At 52.3% G+C, this 18238-nt stretch overlaps 2 protein-coding genes across 3 annotated transcripts; both read left to right on the top strand.

Annotated features, from left to right (window-relative positions):
- Nucleotides 1-3651: 3651 nt before the first annotated feature.
- FMO1 (flavin containing dimethylaniline monoxygenase 1) lies at nt 3652-11242 on the top strand. The gene is made up of 9 exons (XM_051806518.1): nt 3652-4159; nt 5535-5705; nt 5912-6100; nt 6185-6347; nt 6698-6840; nt 7160-7359; nt 7876-8231; nt 8841-8913; nt 10057-11242. The coding sequence occupies exons 2-9, from the start codon at nt 5580-5582 to the stop codon at nt 10397-10399; spliced, it is 1593 nt and encodes a 530-aa protein (XP_051662478.1). The 5' UTR covers nt 3652-4159; nt 5535-5579; the 3' UTR covers nt 10400-11242.
- A 45-nt stretch (nt 11243-11287) lies between these two features.
- On the top strand, nt 11288-18230 carry LOC127479474 (dimethylaniline monooxygenase [N-oxide-forming] 4-like). 2 transcript variants are annotated; one of them, XM_051806480.1, is made up of 9 exons: nt 11288-11603; nt 12760-12930; nt 13226-13414; nt 13768-13930; nt 14329-14474; nt 14824-15023; nt 15198-15550; nt 15827-15896; nt 17132-18230. In XM_051806480.1, the coding sequence occupies exons 2-9, from the start codon at nt 12799-12801 to the stop codon at nt 17517-17519; spliced, it is 1641 nt and encodes a 546-aa protein (XP_051662440.1). In that variant the 5' UTR covers nt 11288-11603; nt 12760-12798; the 3' UTR covers nt 17520-18230. The 2 variants fall into 2 exon arrangements, with proteins under 2 accessions (XP_051662440.1, XP_051662449.1); XM_051806489.1 differs by lacking the exon at nt 11288-11603 and having other exon boundaries at nt 11662-12930.
- Nucleotides 18231-18238: the final 8 nt, after the last annotated feature.

Genomic DNA, 18238 nt, shown 5'->3' with positions numbered 1-18238 from the left:
TATGTTTTATTACCTGTGAAATGACAGACACAGATCTCTTAACAATGAGGTTTGGCACAGATGAGCTGAGGAGGGTCTGAAGTCCTTCCTAGTGCTGCATGTTATTTGGGTGCATCTCCCATGGCACTTGGGGACCAGATATGTTTATCCACTTTGAGTCCTGGCCCGAGGATGTGGTGACCAGTGGAGGGTGTATATGTCCATCAGGGTTGTTCTTGCGAAGGTTTTGAGCAGCTGTCTGGGGAAGCTCTTAAATGTAGGTTTTAAAACCTCCAGACCTAAGAAGTTGAAAACCACAGCTCTCTAGGCTTTATTAACACAATAGATTCGACAAGGGCAGCGGTCTTCTCTTGACAAATTCCAAGGTTACATGCCGAGGAAACATGGTGACTTATTAAATCAGGTTAAGCTTTGCCAAGTATGTTGGAGCAAAACACTTGCACCCTCCATGCAGAGACCTCCTTGCTTAGCAAGTAAATCCCTCTCCCATAGTCAGTGTTACAGCCCATGTCTGCTCCAACACATCCTTGGGTCTCCTTAACAATGGTGTTTCTGGGAGGTTTCAGGAGTAGTTCAAGATACTGAACATACCTAGCCCTGATTAAAACAGAAATGTGTCTGACCAGTGTTTGTCACTGGGATTATCCTCTATGTTCTGGGAATAGTAAATCTGAATCAACAGCCCCTGCTGCTTTGGGTTTGTCTTTGTTTTTAAGGAGGAAATTGTCTTCTGCCTTGGAGGTGAAACAAGAGCCTTTTTAAGGCCAAAATCCAGGCTCTAAGTGGGGGAAACGTTTTTTCACCAGCAGCTGCTTGCAGCCCCCCCCTCACCTCACGGATGGCTGTATCCCACAGCCTCGCAGGAAGCAATGGGAGGCAGTAGCCACCTTTGGGGCAGCCTCACCTCCACATGCAGTGAAGAAAAGTCAGTTAAAGCCTCTGGTCAGTAAGGGGAGGCAGTGATAATATTGGAGAGGGGAAGATTAAGTGTTTCACTGATGAGCCTGATGCCACATTCCATCAGTTCTGAGTGTGTGTGGCAGCAGCAGCTCTCGGTGGAGAGCACCCCGCTTTGCTTGGAGACCGGCTTAACAAGAAACTCCACTGTTTTTTCCTTGTTCTTTTTCCCCTTCACTATGACACATGCCAAAAGCAGCTGACACAAGCCTAGAAAAGAGCAAAGCAGGCCGTGCTAAGACTTGTTTCTACATAGTTTTGCCCTTCCTTGGCTTCAAGTGTTATTTTAAAAAGCAATTGTAAGAGTGGTGCCAGAGTTTTTCAGAGAAGGTGAGTTTTCCCATCTGATTAAGAGTTAATAGACATATTTAGTTTCTCCTTCCCTCTACTTTAAGGAGAAAAGCCTGTCGTAGAGCCCAGGCTCATGCCACAGGGCTGGGCAGCTTTGCTCCTCAAGGGGAGAAGGGGCTTCTCAGTAGGCAGGTGTAAATATCCCATTTCATCCTGAGCCACCACTGGATACTTACTGCTCCTAGCATTCCCTCTGATCCCCCATGATGGATACACCCCTGGAAGCTAATGGGGCTTGTGCCCCCAGCATGTGAGGATGTGGACAAACCCAGCTGTTTGGTGTCCCAGGCTGGCTTGAGGGAAGGTGGTAAAACAGTTCCTTGAATTTTGTGCCTTCACCTGGCCTCACTCCAACCCTTGGAGAAAGCCCATTTTCCTCAGCAGTTTCTCTGGGCAATGGTAGTGGCAGGGTCCCTCTTCTGTCCCCAGTGGGGTGGCAGCAGATCTCCCCTCCCATCAGAAATGGGCACAGGGATCTCTATGGCTCTCTCTGGGTATCCCAGAATACTATTCCCTGCTATACCAGCAGCAGAGGTGAGTAAAGCAACAAGAATTTTCCTATGTTTCCCTGCCAAGGGCTTTTCAGTGCCCTGGGCAAGCACGTGCATAATTACAGTAATTGCCTCCCTGCTATCGAGTGTCCATCTCCACTAATGCTTTGTTCTGCACACCTGGGCCAGACCATTGCCAGAGGTATTTACAGAGGGGAACATCACAGTCCTGAAGCAGATCACTGAGGCTCTGGAGGTATTTCTACCCTTGACTCCTGGTATCACTCACTGCATCTCATCCTGCACCTCTGAACTGGATTCCTCATTAGAGCCACCCCCATTGTAAGAAGCTGCAGCAAAGGCATCTGTCCCCTTTTCTGTGCCAGTAGCTTATCTTCTCCAAAACACAACTTGTTCTTTTAGCAAACTTCCTTGAACTGCCCTCCTGAAAGCAGTAACACCACTACTGGGATGCTGCCACAGTGTCCTTCTAACTGCGAGTCACCCGAATGCCTCCTGGCAAACTCAGAAAAGCAGGATTATATACAGAACAAAATATCTGCCTATGTGGGTTCCCTACTCTTTTTTGCTGAGTGCTGGTAAGCATCTTTGTAGGTGCAAGGTTTTGTGCATCTGGAGAAGGGTCCAGTGTGAGAGAGAGCTGAGAGACAGAACCTGTACAAATTCCCAAAATATCAAAGATGTGCAAGACTTGTTGCCTATTTGCCCCAGTAACCATGTCCCATTAGCCTGGGAGAGCAAATCTGGATGTTTCTTCATGCTGCTGAGAAGGGTCTGAAAACTGAACTCCAAGGAATGAGTTTGATTTCAGGGGCTCCAGCCCCTGCAAGGGCATCACTCTCAGATACCACTCTGAGCTGTGCTGGAGCATGGCTGGCCCAGAATGGGCATGTGCTCTGAACCTGGTACGCTCCCAAGGGCAAACCCTGGAGTGAGGCACTGTGTGGAAACAGAGATCCTGGGGTAGGGAAGCCTGAGAAGGCTGATGTGTCTCTGTGGGTGCAGCAGATGGATGGCAGCCCAGGCAGCTGCACTCCTGACAGTGCCCCGACACAGGAGTGGTAAATCCTGTTCCTCCAGGAACCAAACAGTTTTTCTTCAAGTGCCTGGGTCTGCCACAGAGCTTAGCAGACTTTTCCTATGGCTAATCACCTTCCTTCTTACCAATGTGCATCTTACTTCCACTTATCATTTCAGCTCCTGGCTCTGAGCCCATCTCACATCTCTGCAGATCGAAACATGGGGTCAGAGCAGACATCTATGTTGGATACTTTACTTACCACCCTCTGTTCTGCAGTCCTTGGATGGGATTTCCTCCTTCCCCCTTGCAGAATCCTTGGTTATTCAAACTGCTTAAAGAGCTGATATCAAATCTGGGGCCATAGCTCTGGGAGTGCCTTTATCATGACAAGGTGATGCCTTGATGGGGCTGGCAGCTTTCACTGTCCCCCGTGCTCACCCAGTGAGCTGCCTGCTGTCACCCCCATGGCACAAACAGCACTGTCCTTTTATAATCACTGGTTTTCCTAAAGACCCACTCCTCTCTCAGCTGTCTCTCCATGGTCTCTGTGCCTAGCTGTATTCATTTGCAGAGGTTTCATACTTTCTTGCCAGTCACCCCTAAATGTACTGAGTAGCTGGGAGAACAGCCCTATTCAAAACCATCCTTATCCCTCTCATCTGCGTGATCATTTACCCCTGGGAGACACCTGGATTGCCTCTATGTCCTGCATTGATATTTAGGCCAATATTTTCCCTTTCTTTGTGCTTAGGACCTTGGTACACTGATGTTTGTGGCCATTCCACACTCTCCCAGTTGACACAGGGGGTCTCTTGCAGTTGCACATCTGGCTGATGGCACGATGCAGCCTCTGTGTCCTGTGAGCAGTGACCACAAAACCAGCTCTCTGTTTTTTTAACTCGATGGTGCCCTGGGTGCAAAGTCCTGCCTAAACCCTGCTGTTTGTCAGCCTCTTCAGCTCCCTTTTGGAAGGGAGGTGGTGCGAGTGAAAACATCCCACAGCTGGAGCCGCCCCTGCACATCCTCCTGGCACGACTGCGGGACACATCTGGACTGCTTCGCTGCCTCCCACCCACTCAATCCCCGTTAGGGCTCATCAGCTGGGCTGTCCAGCTCACTCCACAGGGCAGCAGGAGAGTCCAGCCACTCCTCCCACTGCAAACCCTGGTTGTGCAACTGCCGTGGGAGTGGGGTGGGCGCCTGCCTTCCCTCCCCTGCCTCTGCCAAAGCGCCAAGTCCCGCCTATAAATCAGGACCAGGAGGGGCTCTCTCCCTGCGGCAGAGGTGAGACAGCAGCACAGGTGGCTGAGGCTGAGAGGTAAGTGTCCCTGGGGGGCTGAGAAGCCTTCCCTTCCCTCCCTACCCTGCTTCTGAGGTTGGCTGCTATGGGCATTTGCAGGGAGAGTGTGGCAGAAACGGGCACAGGGGAGCAGAGAAAGTGTTTCCTGGGTGTTATTTCCACCTTCTGTGCAGGAAGGCAGAGAATCAAATAGGATATGTAGCTGGGAGGTGTTTGTGATATAAGGTAACTCCCACCATGCAAAAAAAGCCTTCCCCAAAACAGTTAACAGCGAGCAACTCGTGCTAGTGCTTTCTTCATTTACACAGGAACAAGTCCAGTTTTTATCCCAGCCTTGAGAAGCAGAGCATTCATTAGGTGTTGCCTTATGACTGAAAATTGAAATTGTTCTGGGGAATATGGTGGTTTTCAGAAAACACTGTGCCTAACCCCATTTTTTAAATGATTTTTTTTTTAATTATTTTTTTCTGATGGATACCCCATCCTCTGTGTCTCGTGGAGGCTGAAAGTGCTTCTCTGTGCAGAGGAGCCAGTGCCACCCACAATGACATCCCGGTGTGCTGAATTAATAACTCAGTGGAGCAGGGTGCTCCCTGCCAGCACTGGGGTTAAACCAGAGGCTGCAGCAGCACCCCTGAGGCACCTGTGTGGGGGTCCCTGCTCTGGCAACATCCAGCCCAAGCCACGGAGCCTGGCCTTCGTCCCTTGTTTTATTGCCTGGGACTATCAGAAGGATTTGGATCCATCGTCCCCATTGCAGCTCTGGGAGCCTTGTAGGGCTGGATGTCCATTCAGGGGCTGCTGCCTTTCAAGCCCCGGGGTGGAGCTGCTTGGAGCCCTGCAGCAGGCACAAAAGCATCCTAAATCCAAGGTGTGCTACATCTGCAGCCTGTCCATCAGCCTCGGTGGCTGTGTCAAAGTCAGCAGCATCTTCTCTGGTGATGGGGGACAGGACCCTGCCAGAGATGCAGAGACTGAATAGTCTCACTGGACTTTTTTTTTTTTATCCTGAGAAAGGCAGGGCAGGTATCCAAAGATAAAAGTATTTGCAAGACTGATAAGGCAGGATAGTTTAAACACAGCTTGTAAAAAAAAATTGGCAGTGAATTGTGGCTTGACTACATACTTTCAAAGCCAGTTTCCAGGAAAACTGCAGGAGTTTGGAATCAGCCTCGTGAGTACACTGTATAAGTAGATGAATTTATTAAATTTATAAAAAAAAAAAGGAGAAAATGATGATTTAAAGATATTTAATCTCACTTGTAAATGAAGAGCCCAGAATGCTGGTAAAGGGAATGAAGATTTGGGGTGGTATATAGAGAAATCCCCTACAGAGGATATGCCAGGAGCTGCTCCCTGAGAGTGTGATGACTGTCTGTGGGGTTTCTCCCAGGTTAAGCCCTGTTCACAGCCTGGAATCCCGGCAGAGGCAGCAGGGATGAGAGTGGCCGTGGTGGGCGCTGGTGTCAGTGGGCTGGCAGCCACCAAATGCTGCCTGGACGAGGGGCTGGAGCCCACCTGCTTCGAGCAGAGCCAGGACATCGGGGGGCTCTGGCGCTACACGGTGAGCCATCGGTGCCTGTCCTCCTTCCTTTGGGAGCTGCAGCTTTGCAGATGGGGAGCAGGCAGGCTCCAGTGGATGGGGAGGGGGTGTGAGAGTTTGCTGGGTGCTGGCCTCTCCTGCCTGCACTCCCTGAGACCAGAGGAAGGGCAGCGGGGGACAGTCCCCACCGCGGGCGCAGGGCTGACGCCCCCGGGGTGCCGTGCCAGGAGCACATCGAGCCCGGCCGGCCAAGCCTCTACCCGTCAGTCATCAGCAACACCTCCAAGGAGATGTCAGCATTCTCTGACTTCCCCTACCCCGAGGACTTCCCGGTGTTCCTGCCCAACACCCGGCTCCTGGATTACCTCCGGTGCTATGCCGAGCACTTCGGCCTCCGGGAGCACATCAAATTCGGGGTGAGTGACGGGTGCCCCAGCACTGCCCCGCTCCCCACGCACTCTGGGTGCCAGTGGTGACTTTGCTTCCCTCCCATGTTTCAGACCACTGTTGTCAGCATCCGGAAACACCCCGACTTTGCCACCACGGGCCAGTGGAATGTTGTCACGGAGGCAGATGGGAAGCAGGCATCGCATGTCTTTGATGCTGTTATGGTTTGCAGTGGCAATTTGGCTGAGCCATCCCTCCCCCTGCACTGTTTTCCTGGTACAGTATAAGGCTGCCTGTGGTTACCTGCTTCCAGGGGCTGGGGGGACGTTTAGAGGTTCCTCGGGGGAAATGCTTGCTTTCTTCCTTTACTTGATTCTGCTTTCCAAACCTCCTGGCACAAACAGCAATACATCCTCGTGCTTCAGCAGCTTTGTCTATGAGGCCCTGTTTTGGAGAGGAAGCCCCAATTCTGTGTGCGTGGGATGGAGGGCTGGACCTCCCCGAGTCCCGGGTGGCCAGTGATTGCACTTCCTTACTCCTGCCATCTGGATTGTTTCTACGCCAGTCCTCCCAACAAAACCCACAAATGCTCAAATACTTAAGAGCTTCGTTTCTTTTTCCCCGAGGCATCGAGAAGTTTCGAGGCCAGTACTTTCACAGCCGCCAGTACAAGCACCCCGACGTGTTCCAGGGGAAGCGTGTCCTCGTGGTGGGCATGGGCAACTCCGGAGTGGACATTGCAGTGGAGGCCAGTCGTGTAGCTTCCAAGGTACCACTACCCAGCCACCCCAGGAATGTGGGGAGGGAGGTGCGGGGGGCAGTAGCTCAGTCTTCTGTCACCGCAGGGATGTGGTGTATAAACAGTCCTTTTGAACCTGAAGTTCTTGTTCAAAAACCTACCCTGAAAGAAAGCTGGTTTTCCTCTTTTCTCCTGTTCCACCTCCATTATCAGCAGCCAAGAGGTCTTAAAGATGCTGTTGCTGCTTTTCCATTGTGCAGCTGTCTGAACCACACCCCTCTGAGTTACTTTTCAGCACTAATTTCAGCAAATTCATCAGCCAAATCATTGATTCCCTGCTCTCTCCCAGGTGACCATTAGCACCCGTCGGGGTGCCTGGCTGCTCAGCCGTGTGTTTGACCATGGCTACCCATGGGATATGGTTTACAACACTCGCCTCATGAGCCTGATCAGAAACAACCTCCCTGGGCCCCTTTCATGGGGATGGGTTAATTACAGTATTAACCAGCGGTTCAACCATGAAAACTATGGCCTTCAGCCAGAGAAGAGGTACTTGGTAGTTGCCAACCCATGCAGATGGGTGGTGTGGGCAGGGGGAGATCTCCAGAAATCAACATCAACCAGTGCCCAGACTGTGGTGATCTCCAACCAGGAGTTCACAGCCCAGCAGGAGAAGATAAGCTGTACCCCCTTAGGTGGTGAGAGATGGAGCACGCTGGAAAAGCCCAGGAAGGACCAGAGGAGTTTTCCTCATGAGGCTCCCTGATGAAAGAGGAGAAGAAAGGCTTAAAGTGTGGATCAGCTCTGAAAAGAGACGGTTTAAAGAGCAATTGAGTGGAGGAAGAAGGCAGGAAGTGTCCAGGAATCACTCACACTGTGGGACAGGGTGACACTGGTGCGGGAGTTGAACGTGTCAGTGTTTGGAGAGGGGGAGGCAGGGCTGTTTGCTTAGAGCAAATGACACTGGGACATCATGAGCTGGCGGGCCCAAGGGAAGGAGGAGCAAGGGCACTGGCAGGGCTTGTTCATGGTCTCCTGTTCTCAGAGCCCCTCTGCTCTCCACAGCTGCCTGGTGCGAGAGCCTTTGCTGAACGACGACCTTCCGAGCTACATCCTGACAGGGAGGGTCACCATCAAGCCGGGCGTGAAGGAGTTCAAGGCCAACTCTGTTGTTTTCCACAACTGCCCTGAAGAGGAGCCCGTTGATATCGTTGTCTTCTGCACAGGCTACAACGCCTCCTTCCCGTTCCTAGAAGAATCAGTCGTCAAGGTGGAAAACAAGCACGCATCCCTCTACAAATACGTGTTCCCAACCCACCTGCAGAAGCACACCCTGGCTGTCATTGGGGTGATTAGGCCCTTTGGAGCCATCATGCCTGTGACAGAGATGCAAGCACGCTGGGTGACCCGTGTCTTCAAAGGTAGGAGAGCTAACGGGAGCTCTCCTGGGTACCAAAATACAGCTCAGATTGGACGCGTCTCGTCCATCTACCAAGATGGATTTCTGTCCTTGGAGATCTCAGAGCTAAGAAGCTCATTTCAGAGTGGACAGGGGAGTATTTTCAGGGCTCAGACTTCCCAAGTTATTTCACTTCTGCTAAGCTGCAGCAACATGAGTGAGGAAAGAAACCTACTGGGGTTTTGTTTGTTTTTTTTTAATAAAAATAATAACAACAACCTCCCACTGGGCTCACGGGGAGGGCTATATCAAGGCTTCTCCACAGAGCCAGGGGAAGCTCTGTGGTTTCTCTTTGGGATGATCCTCTCTGGGGCTTGCATAGCCCATCTCACTCCATGGCACCTGCCTGTGCCCTGACAGCACAAATCTGTAAGAGCAGGAGAAAGTAACGGTGAATTTGCACCACTGCGGAGGACTGGTCTCTGGCAGAATTGCCAATGACAACCTAAACCTGAGCAATGGGGTTTTCCTGCCCTCCAGAGGTAGGGATTCTCATGTTTTGCATCAGTGAATGAGTTCACAAGTCCCCCCAGGAGCTAAACTCTGGAGGACGCTCTCCTCTCTCTCCTAGGCTTGTGTCGGTTGCCTCTTCAGTCTGTCATGGAGAAGGAAGTAAATGAGAAGAAGAAAAACCAAGTTAAATGGTAAGTCGTTCCCTGGAGCCTCAAAGGGGTTTTATTGTGGATTGAAAAATCCCTGGAGTTTTGGGGGCAGCAACACACAGGCTCACACTCTGCAGCTGCTCCCTGTGTGTATGGCAGAGGCAAGGGGGAATGTCCAGATCCAGCCTCCCCTTTGCTCACTTGAGCCAGTATAACCTTTGATTTGACACTGGTATTTTGCCTGTTGGTGGCAGGAAGAAATGAATTTAGGGTACTTAAGCCTAAAGCTTGCTTAGGAGTTGGGGAAGTGTGCCAGGGTCCCCAGGAATGGAGAGAGAAAATGGCAGAGAAATTAATGGTAATAAATGCAAGGTAATTCAACTGGGAAGGGGAAAAAAATCCAGCCTGAGGTGTCCACACAAATTGTCTCATCTCTCAGCATGGAGACCTGCCTCACTGTGAACAGGTATCTAAACACACCAGTGTGTGGTTCCCAGGCAGGCAAAAGGCTAAGAAATATTAGGGTATGAATGAGATAAACCCAGGAAACTGGGTAGTGTATTAATCCAGTCATCTACATCACTGCAGGAGAAAAGGGATAGAAAAGTGAATTACAGAATTGCTCAGAAGAATTGCTCTACAATACGAGGTTAAACTCACATGGCCTTTTTTCAGCCCACCAAAGGTGGGACATAAAACTCTGAATTCTACTGAGAAGATTAACTGGAAGCAATTCTCCAATTCACCACGTGTTCTTGCAGTACTTGATGGAAATGAATGTGAGGGAAACTAAAGGGCGCCGCCTTTCTCATGCTGCACATGACTTCCCTGCAGAGAGCAAAGGGAAAACTAGATTCCAAAAAAATCCCCAAACTGGTTTGACAAAGTCTTTTAACAGAGATCCACCAAGATGAAGGGGGGGAACAGGTGCAGCTTGTGGCCAATGAAGTGAAAGACTGATTAACATGAGCCAGCATCCCTTTACATGTGCTGTATAAGGGACAGGATTTGGGGCCAGACAGGCCAAGGTTCCCACTCTGTGTACGCCCAGTCCTTTCCTAAACAGAACCTGCTTGCATTCAAATGCAATAACAACAGGGATGCAGAGGACTTGCACTCAAGTTCCTCTCAGCCCTGCTGACAGCAATCTTTCTCCTGCCTCTTTTTCTTCTCTGATTTATTAAGGTTTGGTCTGTCCTTTGACGAGGTCCTCAAAACCGAGTGGCTGGTCTACCTGGACATGCTCGCCTCCTTCATCGGTGCCAAGCCCAGCGTGCTGGGGCTGCTCTGCAGAGATCCCTGGCTGGCCCTCACCATTTTCTTTGGCCCCTGCTCCCCCTACCAGTACCGACTGCGGGGTCCTGGGCACTGGGAGGGGGCACGCCAGGCCATCCTCACCCAGTGGGACCGGACTCTGAAGCCCACAAGAACACGAGTCCCTGCTGGCTCCTCCAGCTCTTTCCCCTCTCTCCTGGTTGTGGTGGGGTTCCTCCTACTCCTGGCTGCCATAATTTTTGGTTTACAATAGCTTTTAGAGCCTGTTAATTTTTTGTTCTTGTCACGGGGGATGTTATCTCAGGTCAGACACCTCCACAGTGTGCCATGGGATGGGAGGAAAAGGATTTCAGGAGATGGAACAAATGTTATGCTTCAACCTGCCGCACAAACCTTTCTCTGCCCCAACTCACCCCCAAGCACAGCTTTGCAGACCCCATTAGCTGGGGATGGCAGCTTTCCCCCAGTGTCTATTGCTCCTCTCCTCTCCTGCCCACTGCTGGGAGCAGAGCATGGCTTTATGGCATAACTGTGTATGGATCATGCCAGCCAGGATGCAGCAAGGATAAGACTAGCCCTGCCCCAACTCACTGAGAACCAGGGTCTTTAGTCCAGCAAGGGGTTATCTGGGCTGGGTACGCAGGTCAGGCTGTCTCTTTTCCCAAACTTAAAACCTATGACCCAAAAATCCCAGTTTGGGTTGAATTGGTGCATGTTTCCAATGAAAGGGCCCTGGTTGTGGTTTGTCACCACTGAAATTGGGACTGAGCTCTCCTGGCTTTGTTTTCCTTCATTCCTCACCACTGGATAATCCTAGGGCTTTTTTCACGTGTGTGGAGACTTTAAATGAATAAAATCTTATCAGCTGTGTCAGAAGCCTGCTGCAGGTGCCTCCATGTCGTCTGCCTGTGTGCAGGGAAAGAGCTGGGAGGAGGGTCCATGTCTGAGCTGGGGCTGTGCCACCCGGTGCCATGGGCAACTCACAAGGCTGGGGCTGTGAGAGCTTTCACTGACCCCCCAAAATTATTCTGCACTGTGCTCTGTGTCCCCCATCCATGCCGTCAGCTGGCAAAGAGAGTGTGTTTTGCCCATTTCCTGGGCGTGCCAAGTGAACGCCTGCCAGGCGCAGGCACTGCAGGAGGGGATTAATCAGGACAACCCCAGGCTGCTGTCTGGGCTGGGCCAGTGGCCAGCTGCGGCGTGGGAGCCCTTGCAAGCACGTTCCCTTTGGGATTATAGTCTGGATTTTCACCCAGCACCGCCGCGGGGATGTTGAGAGCTTTCTTCCAGCGCGTTTAAGCACACGGGGTGGGGCAATGCAGGCGTAAAGGTCAGTGGTGCAAGAGCCGTGGCGACCTGCCTGGACTTCAGCCTTCCCCTCGAATCTGCGGCAGGAGAAACTTGAAGCAAAGTTCGGCCGAAGGCTGAGCAGCGAAGGCACGGCACTGTCCTGCAAGGTTTGCTCCTCACTTCTCTCCAGATGGGTGTTGCAGGCTTCCAAAAGGGGCAGACAGCTCTCCAGGGGTTTGGCATTTGCCACCGGCTTTGCCTCCCTGCTGGCGGGGGGAGAGGGGTCTTACGGGGACTCTCTGGAGTAAAACTGTCTGTATCCAGCACTGGAAAAGAAGGCTGATTTTAGCATGTCTCTACCCTTTTCCAAAACCAAAGGAGTCTCCAGGGACAGGGGGCAGGCAACTGTTGGCAAGTCCTGCCCTGTTCGTGCAGATCAGGGAGTGGCTCAGTCTGGGCTTTTGGATTCTGAGGGGGTATTTTTGCACCTCCTTCATTTTTCCCTGTCTTTCTTCAGTTTCCTCCAGTTCCTGTTTACGTTAACTTACTTTTTGGCACGCAACTGATAGAAGAAAGTTATAAATTACTCTTTCTGCAGATTCCGCAGTGGGAGTGTTTGTTATCTAATCAAAGTTCACGTGGGTTCATTTTTCCTAGTTTCTTTGCTTTCTAGTCAAGCTCGGTGCAGTTAGTTTACACACCCCGGGGGCCTTGAGTTCCTCGCCTTTATTACCCGCGTTTCCCGGGTTTCTTACCTTTTGTGTGCTCTGTAATCCCAGCCGCGCTTTCACGGTGCTGTCTAACTTGTGAATGGCTGTGCCGCGCTCCTGCTCAGTCAGGCATCACTTTTTTTTTTTTCTTTTTTAAACCCTTTTTGTTTTCAAGAGATTGCTCTTTAATGGGAAAGTAAAAAGGAAAGCATGAAAATGAGCCATCTTAGCTGAAATTGTTTCTTGCAAACGTTTCAGGAGGATCGCTTTGTGCGGGCAGAAGCTGCGAGCCCCTTCCCCTTCTTTGCGTGCCCTGGTTTGGGCTTGGAAATGGAATAAAAAATGAAGCAGCAGCACAGTGAGGTTTAAAAGTGTCTCCCTTTTCCCTGCATGAAGGAGGGGAATTGCTGGACCCTCGGTGTGGGCTTAGCACAGCAGGAAGGGTAACGAGAAGCATCTGGCCACAGTGCTTGAGCCAAGAGCTGGCCATGGCTTTCTCCGAGAATAGTTTTCCTTGAGGGCACCTGCAGCCAGAGAAGACCAGGGGTATTTTTCTAGGGACGGGAAGAAGGGATTGGTGTTTCTGCTAATTCCTGGGCTGTTTGGTTTGCAGCTGCTCACCCACGGGCCCGTTCCCCGCTGCAGGACAGCAATGGTGCGGCGCGTGGCCGTCATCGGGGCCGGGGTCGGTGGCTTGGCCTCTGTCAAGTGCTGCCTGGATGAGGGGCTGGAGCCCACCTGCTTCGAGAGGAGCGAGGACATCGGGGGGGTCTGGCGGTACACGGTCAGTGAGCTCTGCCTGCGCGGGGAGGACTGTCCCTGGGTTTGTCCCCTCCCTCCTCGGATATGCAAAGAGAAAAGAGTGGCCATGCCCTCAGAGACTGTCCCTGTCCTAGGCACAGGTCTCCCCCTGACTCCAAGTTGGAGAAGGAAAGGGAGGGAGCAGAAACCATGGTCAGCAGATGCTTGTCCTGGTTAATTCTTTATAATCAAGTACAAGGAGGAAAAACACTCAAATGCTTTGGGGAGAGAAAGTATTTCTCTGCACACCTTCAAACAGCACCACTGGCTTCACACAGGACTCCGTGGATGGTACGAGAGTCAGTGTGTACCGCTCTGTCATTACCAACACCTCTAAGGAGATGTCCTGCTTCAGTGACTTCCCCTTCCCGGAGGATTTTCCCAATTACCTACCCCACAGCCTCCTCCTGGAGTATTTTCGGATGTACGCCCGCCACTTCGATCTCCTGAGGCACATACGCTTCAAGGTGAGCAGGGACCCCAGACACCATGGGCAGAAGACCCACCAGCAGCTGCAGATACCAGGGTATCACCCAGGTGAGACAGGACAATGCCAGGTGCCATGCCATGAGGACTACATGCCTTCTGTATCCTAAATGCAGCCTTTAGCTTTGTGTTTTAAAGGCTTCTTAAACATGGGCTGCATCTCCCCCCTCAATACCATCACCAGGGGAAAGGTGCAGGGTGGGATTTGATGGTGTTGGGTGACATGCAGCTCCCTAGGGACCCAGCCTGCCCCCAGCAGCCCCAGCCCTTCAAAGGCATATCTCCAAAACACAGCGTGGTCTCTGACTGCTGTTTTGTTTGGCTTTGGTGCAAGACAACAGCTCTCAGTGTGAGAAGGCGCCCAGACTTTGCCACCTCTGGCCAGTGGGAGGTGGTCACCGAGACCGACGGTGTCCGTGAGTCCCACGTCTTCGATGCCGTCATGGTTTGCACCGGCCATTACCAGGAGCCTTACTTACCACTGGATTCTTTCCCAGGTAAGCCCTGTCCCAGCAGTGGGGTGGGCTGCAGCTGCCCCCTGAGGTTTTGCCCAGCACCCATGGGTTCCTCGGCTGCATTTTCCTCTTAGAGCCTGTCTGCTCCACAAAGCCCTTACACTGGGAAAAGTGGGACCCTCACCCTGTTGGAATGGTGAGGGCCATTCACAGGGATGGCAAAAACACCTAGGAAAGATGCAGCCAGGCTTTTGAACGAGGATTTGCAGAGCAAGGCAGAGCAGAGGAGGTGCAGGGGGGTGGCACCATCCAGGCAGCCAAGATTTCCATGGGCTTTTCAGCTGCAATCAGAGGTGGGGGGTAGCAGGTTGGGGACTCCAGAGGGTCTGGGACAGTTAAATGTATCTAACAGTAGGAGAAGCTCCCCCCTCTCTGCCTAGGCATTGGCACTCGCTTCAAAGGCCAGTACCTCCACAGCCAGGAATACAGAGATGTGGAGCCTTTCCGGGGAAAGCGGGTCCTTGTGGTCGGCATTGGCAACACTGGTGGTGACATCTCCGTGGAGCTGAGCCACGTGGCTGCCAAGGTACAACTCTGCAGCGATGCAGAGCTCAGCCAGGGACCAGGAGAGCCAGGGGCTTAGGTTACCCCAGGAAGCTTTGCTCCGGGGTTTTTAAACAAATTCCACTTTCAATTGGAGGCGACTGAAAAAGCTTCGCGATTCCTGGAGAGTTTGGGCCACCTGAGGAGTGGCCATTCGAAAGCTGTGGGAACTTTGTAGAAGCTGCCACAAGCTGTTTGGCTGATCTGGATGCCATCTCCTTCCCTCAGGATAACCCTCTCAGCTCCCAAGTGCTGAGATGAGATTTGCCATTAAGAGCAAAACAAACAACAAGATGCCTGGACAGGAGGCTGAGACCTGCCTTCTCTCCCAGGTGTTCCTCAGTGCCAGGAGCCACACGTGGGTGATGAGCCGGGTCTCAAACCATGGCTTCCCCTGTGACATGGTCGGCAACACCCGCTTCAACCACTTTCTTGATTGGCTTCTCCCATCAGCCTTCACAAGGAGGATCCGGTTTCGGAAGTTCAATTCATGGTTTAACCACACAAATTATGGGTTGGCTTCCACCAAAAGGTATTTCTTTCTGATTGTTTTGTTGGTTGGTCAGGGGGTCTTTATACCATGAAATGCTCAATTTTTAATTTTGGGGTATATTTGTGGAATAGCAAACAATTGGAGGGGAACTCTGACTACAAAAACTGTCTCAGATCCCACCCGGGTGCTAACGCCTTCTTTTCCCCCTGCAAGCTCCAAATTTAAGGTGATTATCAATGAAGAGCTGCCGTTCTGCCTCCTCTCTGGGACTGTCGTGTTGAAGCCAAGTGTGAAAGAGTTCACGGAAAGCTCTGCCGTTTTTGAAGATGGGACAACAGAAGAAAACATCGACGTGGTGCTCTTTGCCACAGGCTACATCTTTCTATTTCCCTTCCTTGAAGAGTCAGTTCGCAGCCTCATTGACGACAACCGTTCCCTCTATAGACGCATCTTCCCTCCCCAGCTGGAAAAGCCAACGCTGGCCATCATTGGCTTGGTCCAGCTGACCGGCTCGATTATGGTGGGATCAGAAATGCAGGCTCGCTGGGTGACGGGGATCTTTGCGGGTAGGAAACGGGGGGGTCTGCTGGGGTGGGAGGTTTGGGGCAGCCTGACCTGCTGTCCACAGAGCCTGGGGCACATTTCAGCTCCGCGGTGGCCATGAGCATCAGTGGCATTGTAACCTCTGTCTGCCAACTGCATCCCTGTATCCCTGCTGCTCCAGATATGCTGCTGTAACCAGCAAGCATGAGCACTCTGGGTAAGGGTGCTGGGAGCTTGGGAAGGGGGTGAACCTTTCAGCTTAAAGTGCTGCTGAAGGTCTCTGGTTTCTCTGTTCTCAGGCTGGAACAAGCTCCCTCCTGCCAGCAGGATGATGGCTGATGTTTTGAAGAAGAAGCCTCCAGTCAAAAGGTGTGTGATGCTCCTGTGCTCCGGATGTGATGGGTGCTGTGTGCCAGGATAGCCCCAGGGAAAGGGGGGCTCTGTGGCAGTTGTGGGAACAACCTGCCTTGGACACATCTGGAACTCTTGCAGCTCCTTTATGGGTAATGGACCAAGACCCCATAAGCTGCTCTGGAGCAGTTTATGACAAGACCCAGGACCTGCAGGTCCCCTCTGCCAGGCCTCCAAGCCATGTCCTTATTCCTAGCATATCAAGATGGAAGTTTGGTTTCCTCCAGACTGAGGGTGCCATCTCGTGGCTCTTTCCTCCCAAATCCAAGCAGTGGAGAGCACTGGGTTCAGGCCCAAGCCCCACCCAGAAACCCCACTGAAGCCAGGCAATGTAGGTGGGGGACGGTTTGTGTCAGTTTTTAACAGGTCAGGGTGAATATTACACGAGGCTGTTGTGTATGTGGGAGCTAACATCCTGCCTTGTTGGCACTGGGATTTTACAGGAGGTTGAGACGTGCCCTCAAGGATGTGGGAGGGGTGGTGATAGAGGTGCTGCCTGCCTTGAAGCAGCTTTTGGGAGCAAGGAGGGTATCTCAGGGTGCAGGCTGGGTTGGGTCTGCCAGCAGGGCAGGGCTGGCTCATGGGACACTTATGAAAACCTGGGACAAAACAGAACCACAGGGATTATGACCAGGAACCCCAGTGACTGTACCACAACGATGTTACAGAGAAATATGGGAGCCTGAGGTACAAGGGAGACAACCTTCAGGGTGTCCCAAATTTGCTGAAGCAGATTCAGCACGTCCTCCCTCCTGCGAGGGACATGAGGCCTCAAGCAGAAAAATCCTGGATGTCCCTTCTGGAATGGGAATCTTTATGCATCTCCCAGATCTTCTCAGTCTCCTTGGCACTCTTATCTCTGAAAGTTTGCATTTCTGCTTCTCAAAATCAGCCAAATCCACACCTGTGAACCTTAAGGAAGGACACAGCATTACAAAGTAAAGACAGTATTCAGCTAGAACTGGTTTTGAGGCCACAACTGAAGACAAAACAAGCTTCTGTCTATTCCCTGCCCCAGGTAACTGCTGGGACCAACTCCATGGAGGCTCTTTCAGTGCCTTTAGGTTTATTTGGGGCCGAGGGACCTCAACCCTAGAGACTGGGGCTTGAATGCTGCCTGAGCCCAATCTGTGGAGCTGGGAACTGAGGTGGGATGATGCTATTTGATTTTTATTTTTTATGTCCCACTGAAGGAATCCATCCGAGAGGGAGAACCTGAAGATGAGTTTTATCGGCTACACGGATGAAATCGCTGCCTGTGCTGGTGTGAAGCCCAGCGTGCTGAGGCTGCTCCTGACGGACCCCAGGCTGGCCCTGGCCATCTTCTTCGGGCCCTGCACGCCCTACCAGTACCGGCTGGTGGGACGAGGGGCATGGAGTGGGGCCAGAGATGCCATCCTGACGCAGTGGCAGCGGGCACTGAAGCCCTTGAGGACTCGCATGGTGGATGAAGATTCCGACCGCTCGTCCGGCTGGTGCTGGATGTGGCTCCTGGCCCTGCCTGTGGCTCTCACAGCAGGTTTCCTCCTTTCTAAACCCCCCCAGCTGGGCTGTAGGCCCTGGGCAGGTCCCCAGCTGTAGGAGAAACCTGGTGAGCCCCAGCCCCAGGTGAGCTGGAGACAGTGCAAAGCCGTGTCCCTGCCAGGTGGTGGCCTGGCACTGGTGGCAGCCTGGATGCCAGGAATGTCTGGTGTCCATCTACCTCCTGCTGATGTTTCATGCCCACCAAGGGCCATATGGAACGTTCACCCCAGACCTGCTGCGCTCCACACCAGCACCAGGCTGGATCTCCAGAGGGCTTTTTGGAAGAGCCATTTTGGGATGAACTGGTGGGCACAAGGCCAGGCTTCCTCCTTCCCCCTGCTCGCCCAGAGCTTCCTCCATAAAATTTCAGCAAGACCCACAATGCCTTGAGATTTTCTGAAACATGAACTGTAGATAGCTTTTTATTTGTCTGGTAACTTTTGGGACACAAGGAGGGGAGCCACAAACAAAGCTCACAGATTTGGGTCTTCTCTGCTGGTTTCATTAACAGTTTATTACTGGGCAGAAGGCAGAGCCCTCCCACACACCCACGAGTGCCTCCATCAGGGGATTTTGCTGCACGCTTGCCCTCAGGCTGCAGCCACTTCCCTGCGGGAAAGCATGTCCCGAGCCATCTGTCCCCCATCCCACCACAATGGAGCTCCTGTGGGGCGCTGCTGGTCCCACGTGTGGGGCCGGGGAGGGGGAAAGGGATAGGGACCGGGATGGGGACCGGGATGGGGACTGGGATGGGAACCAAAAGGGGAAGGCGAGGG

The sequence above is a fragment of the Manacus candei genome, unplaced genomic scaffold (assembly GCF_025592945.1).
Source record: "Manacus candei isolate 608988 ecotype Guabito, Panama unplaced genomic scaffold, ASM2559294v1 h1tg000005l, whole genome shotgun sequence".
In the NCBI taxonomy this organism is placed as follows: Eukaryota; Metazoa; Chordata; class Aves; order Passeriformes; family Pipridae; genus Manacus; species Manacus candei.
The sequence above is the reverse complement of the archived record's forward strand: the minus strand, read 5'-3'. Positions and strand labels throughout refer to the sequence as shown.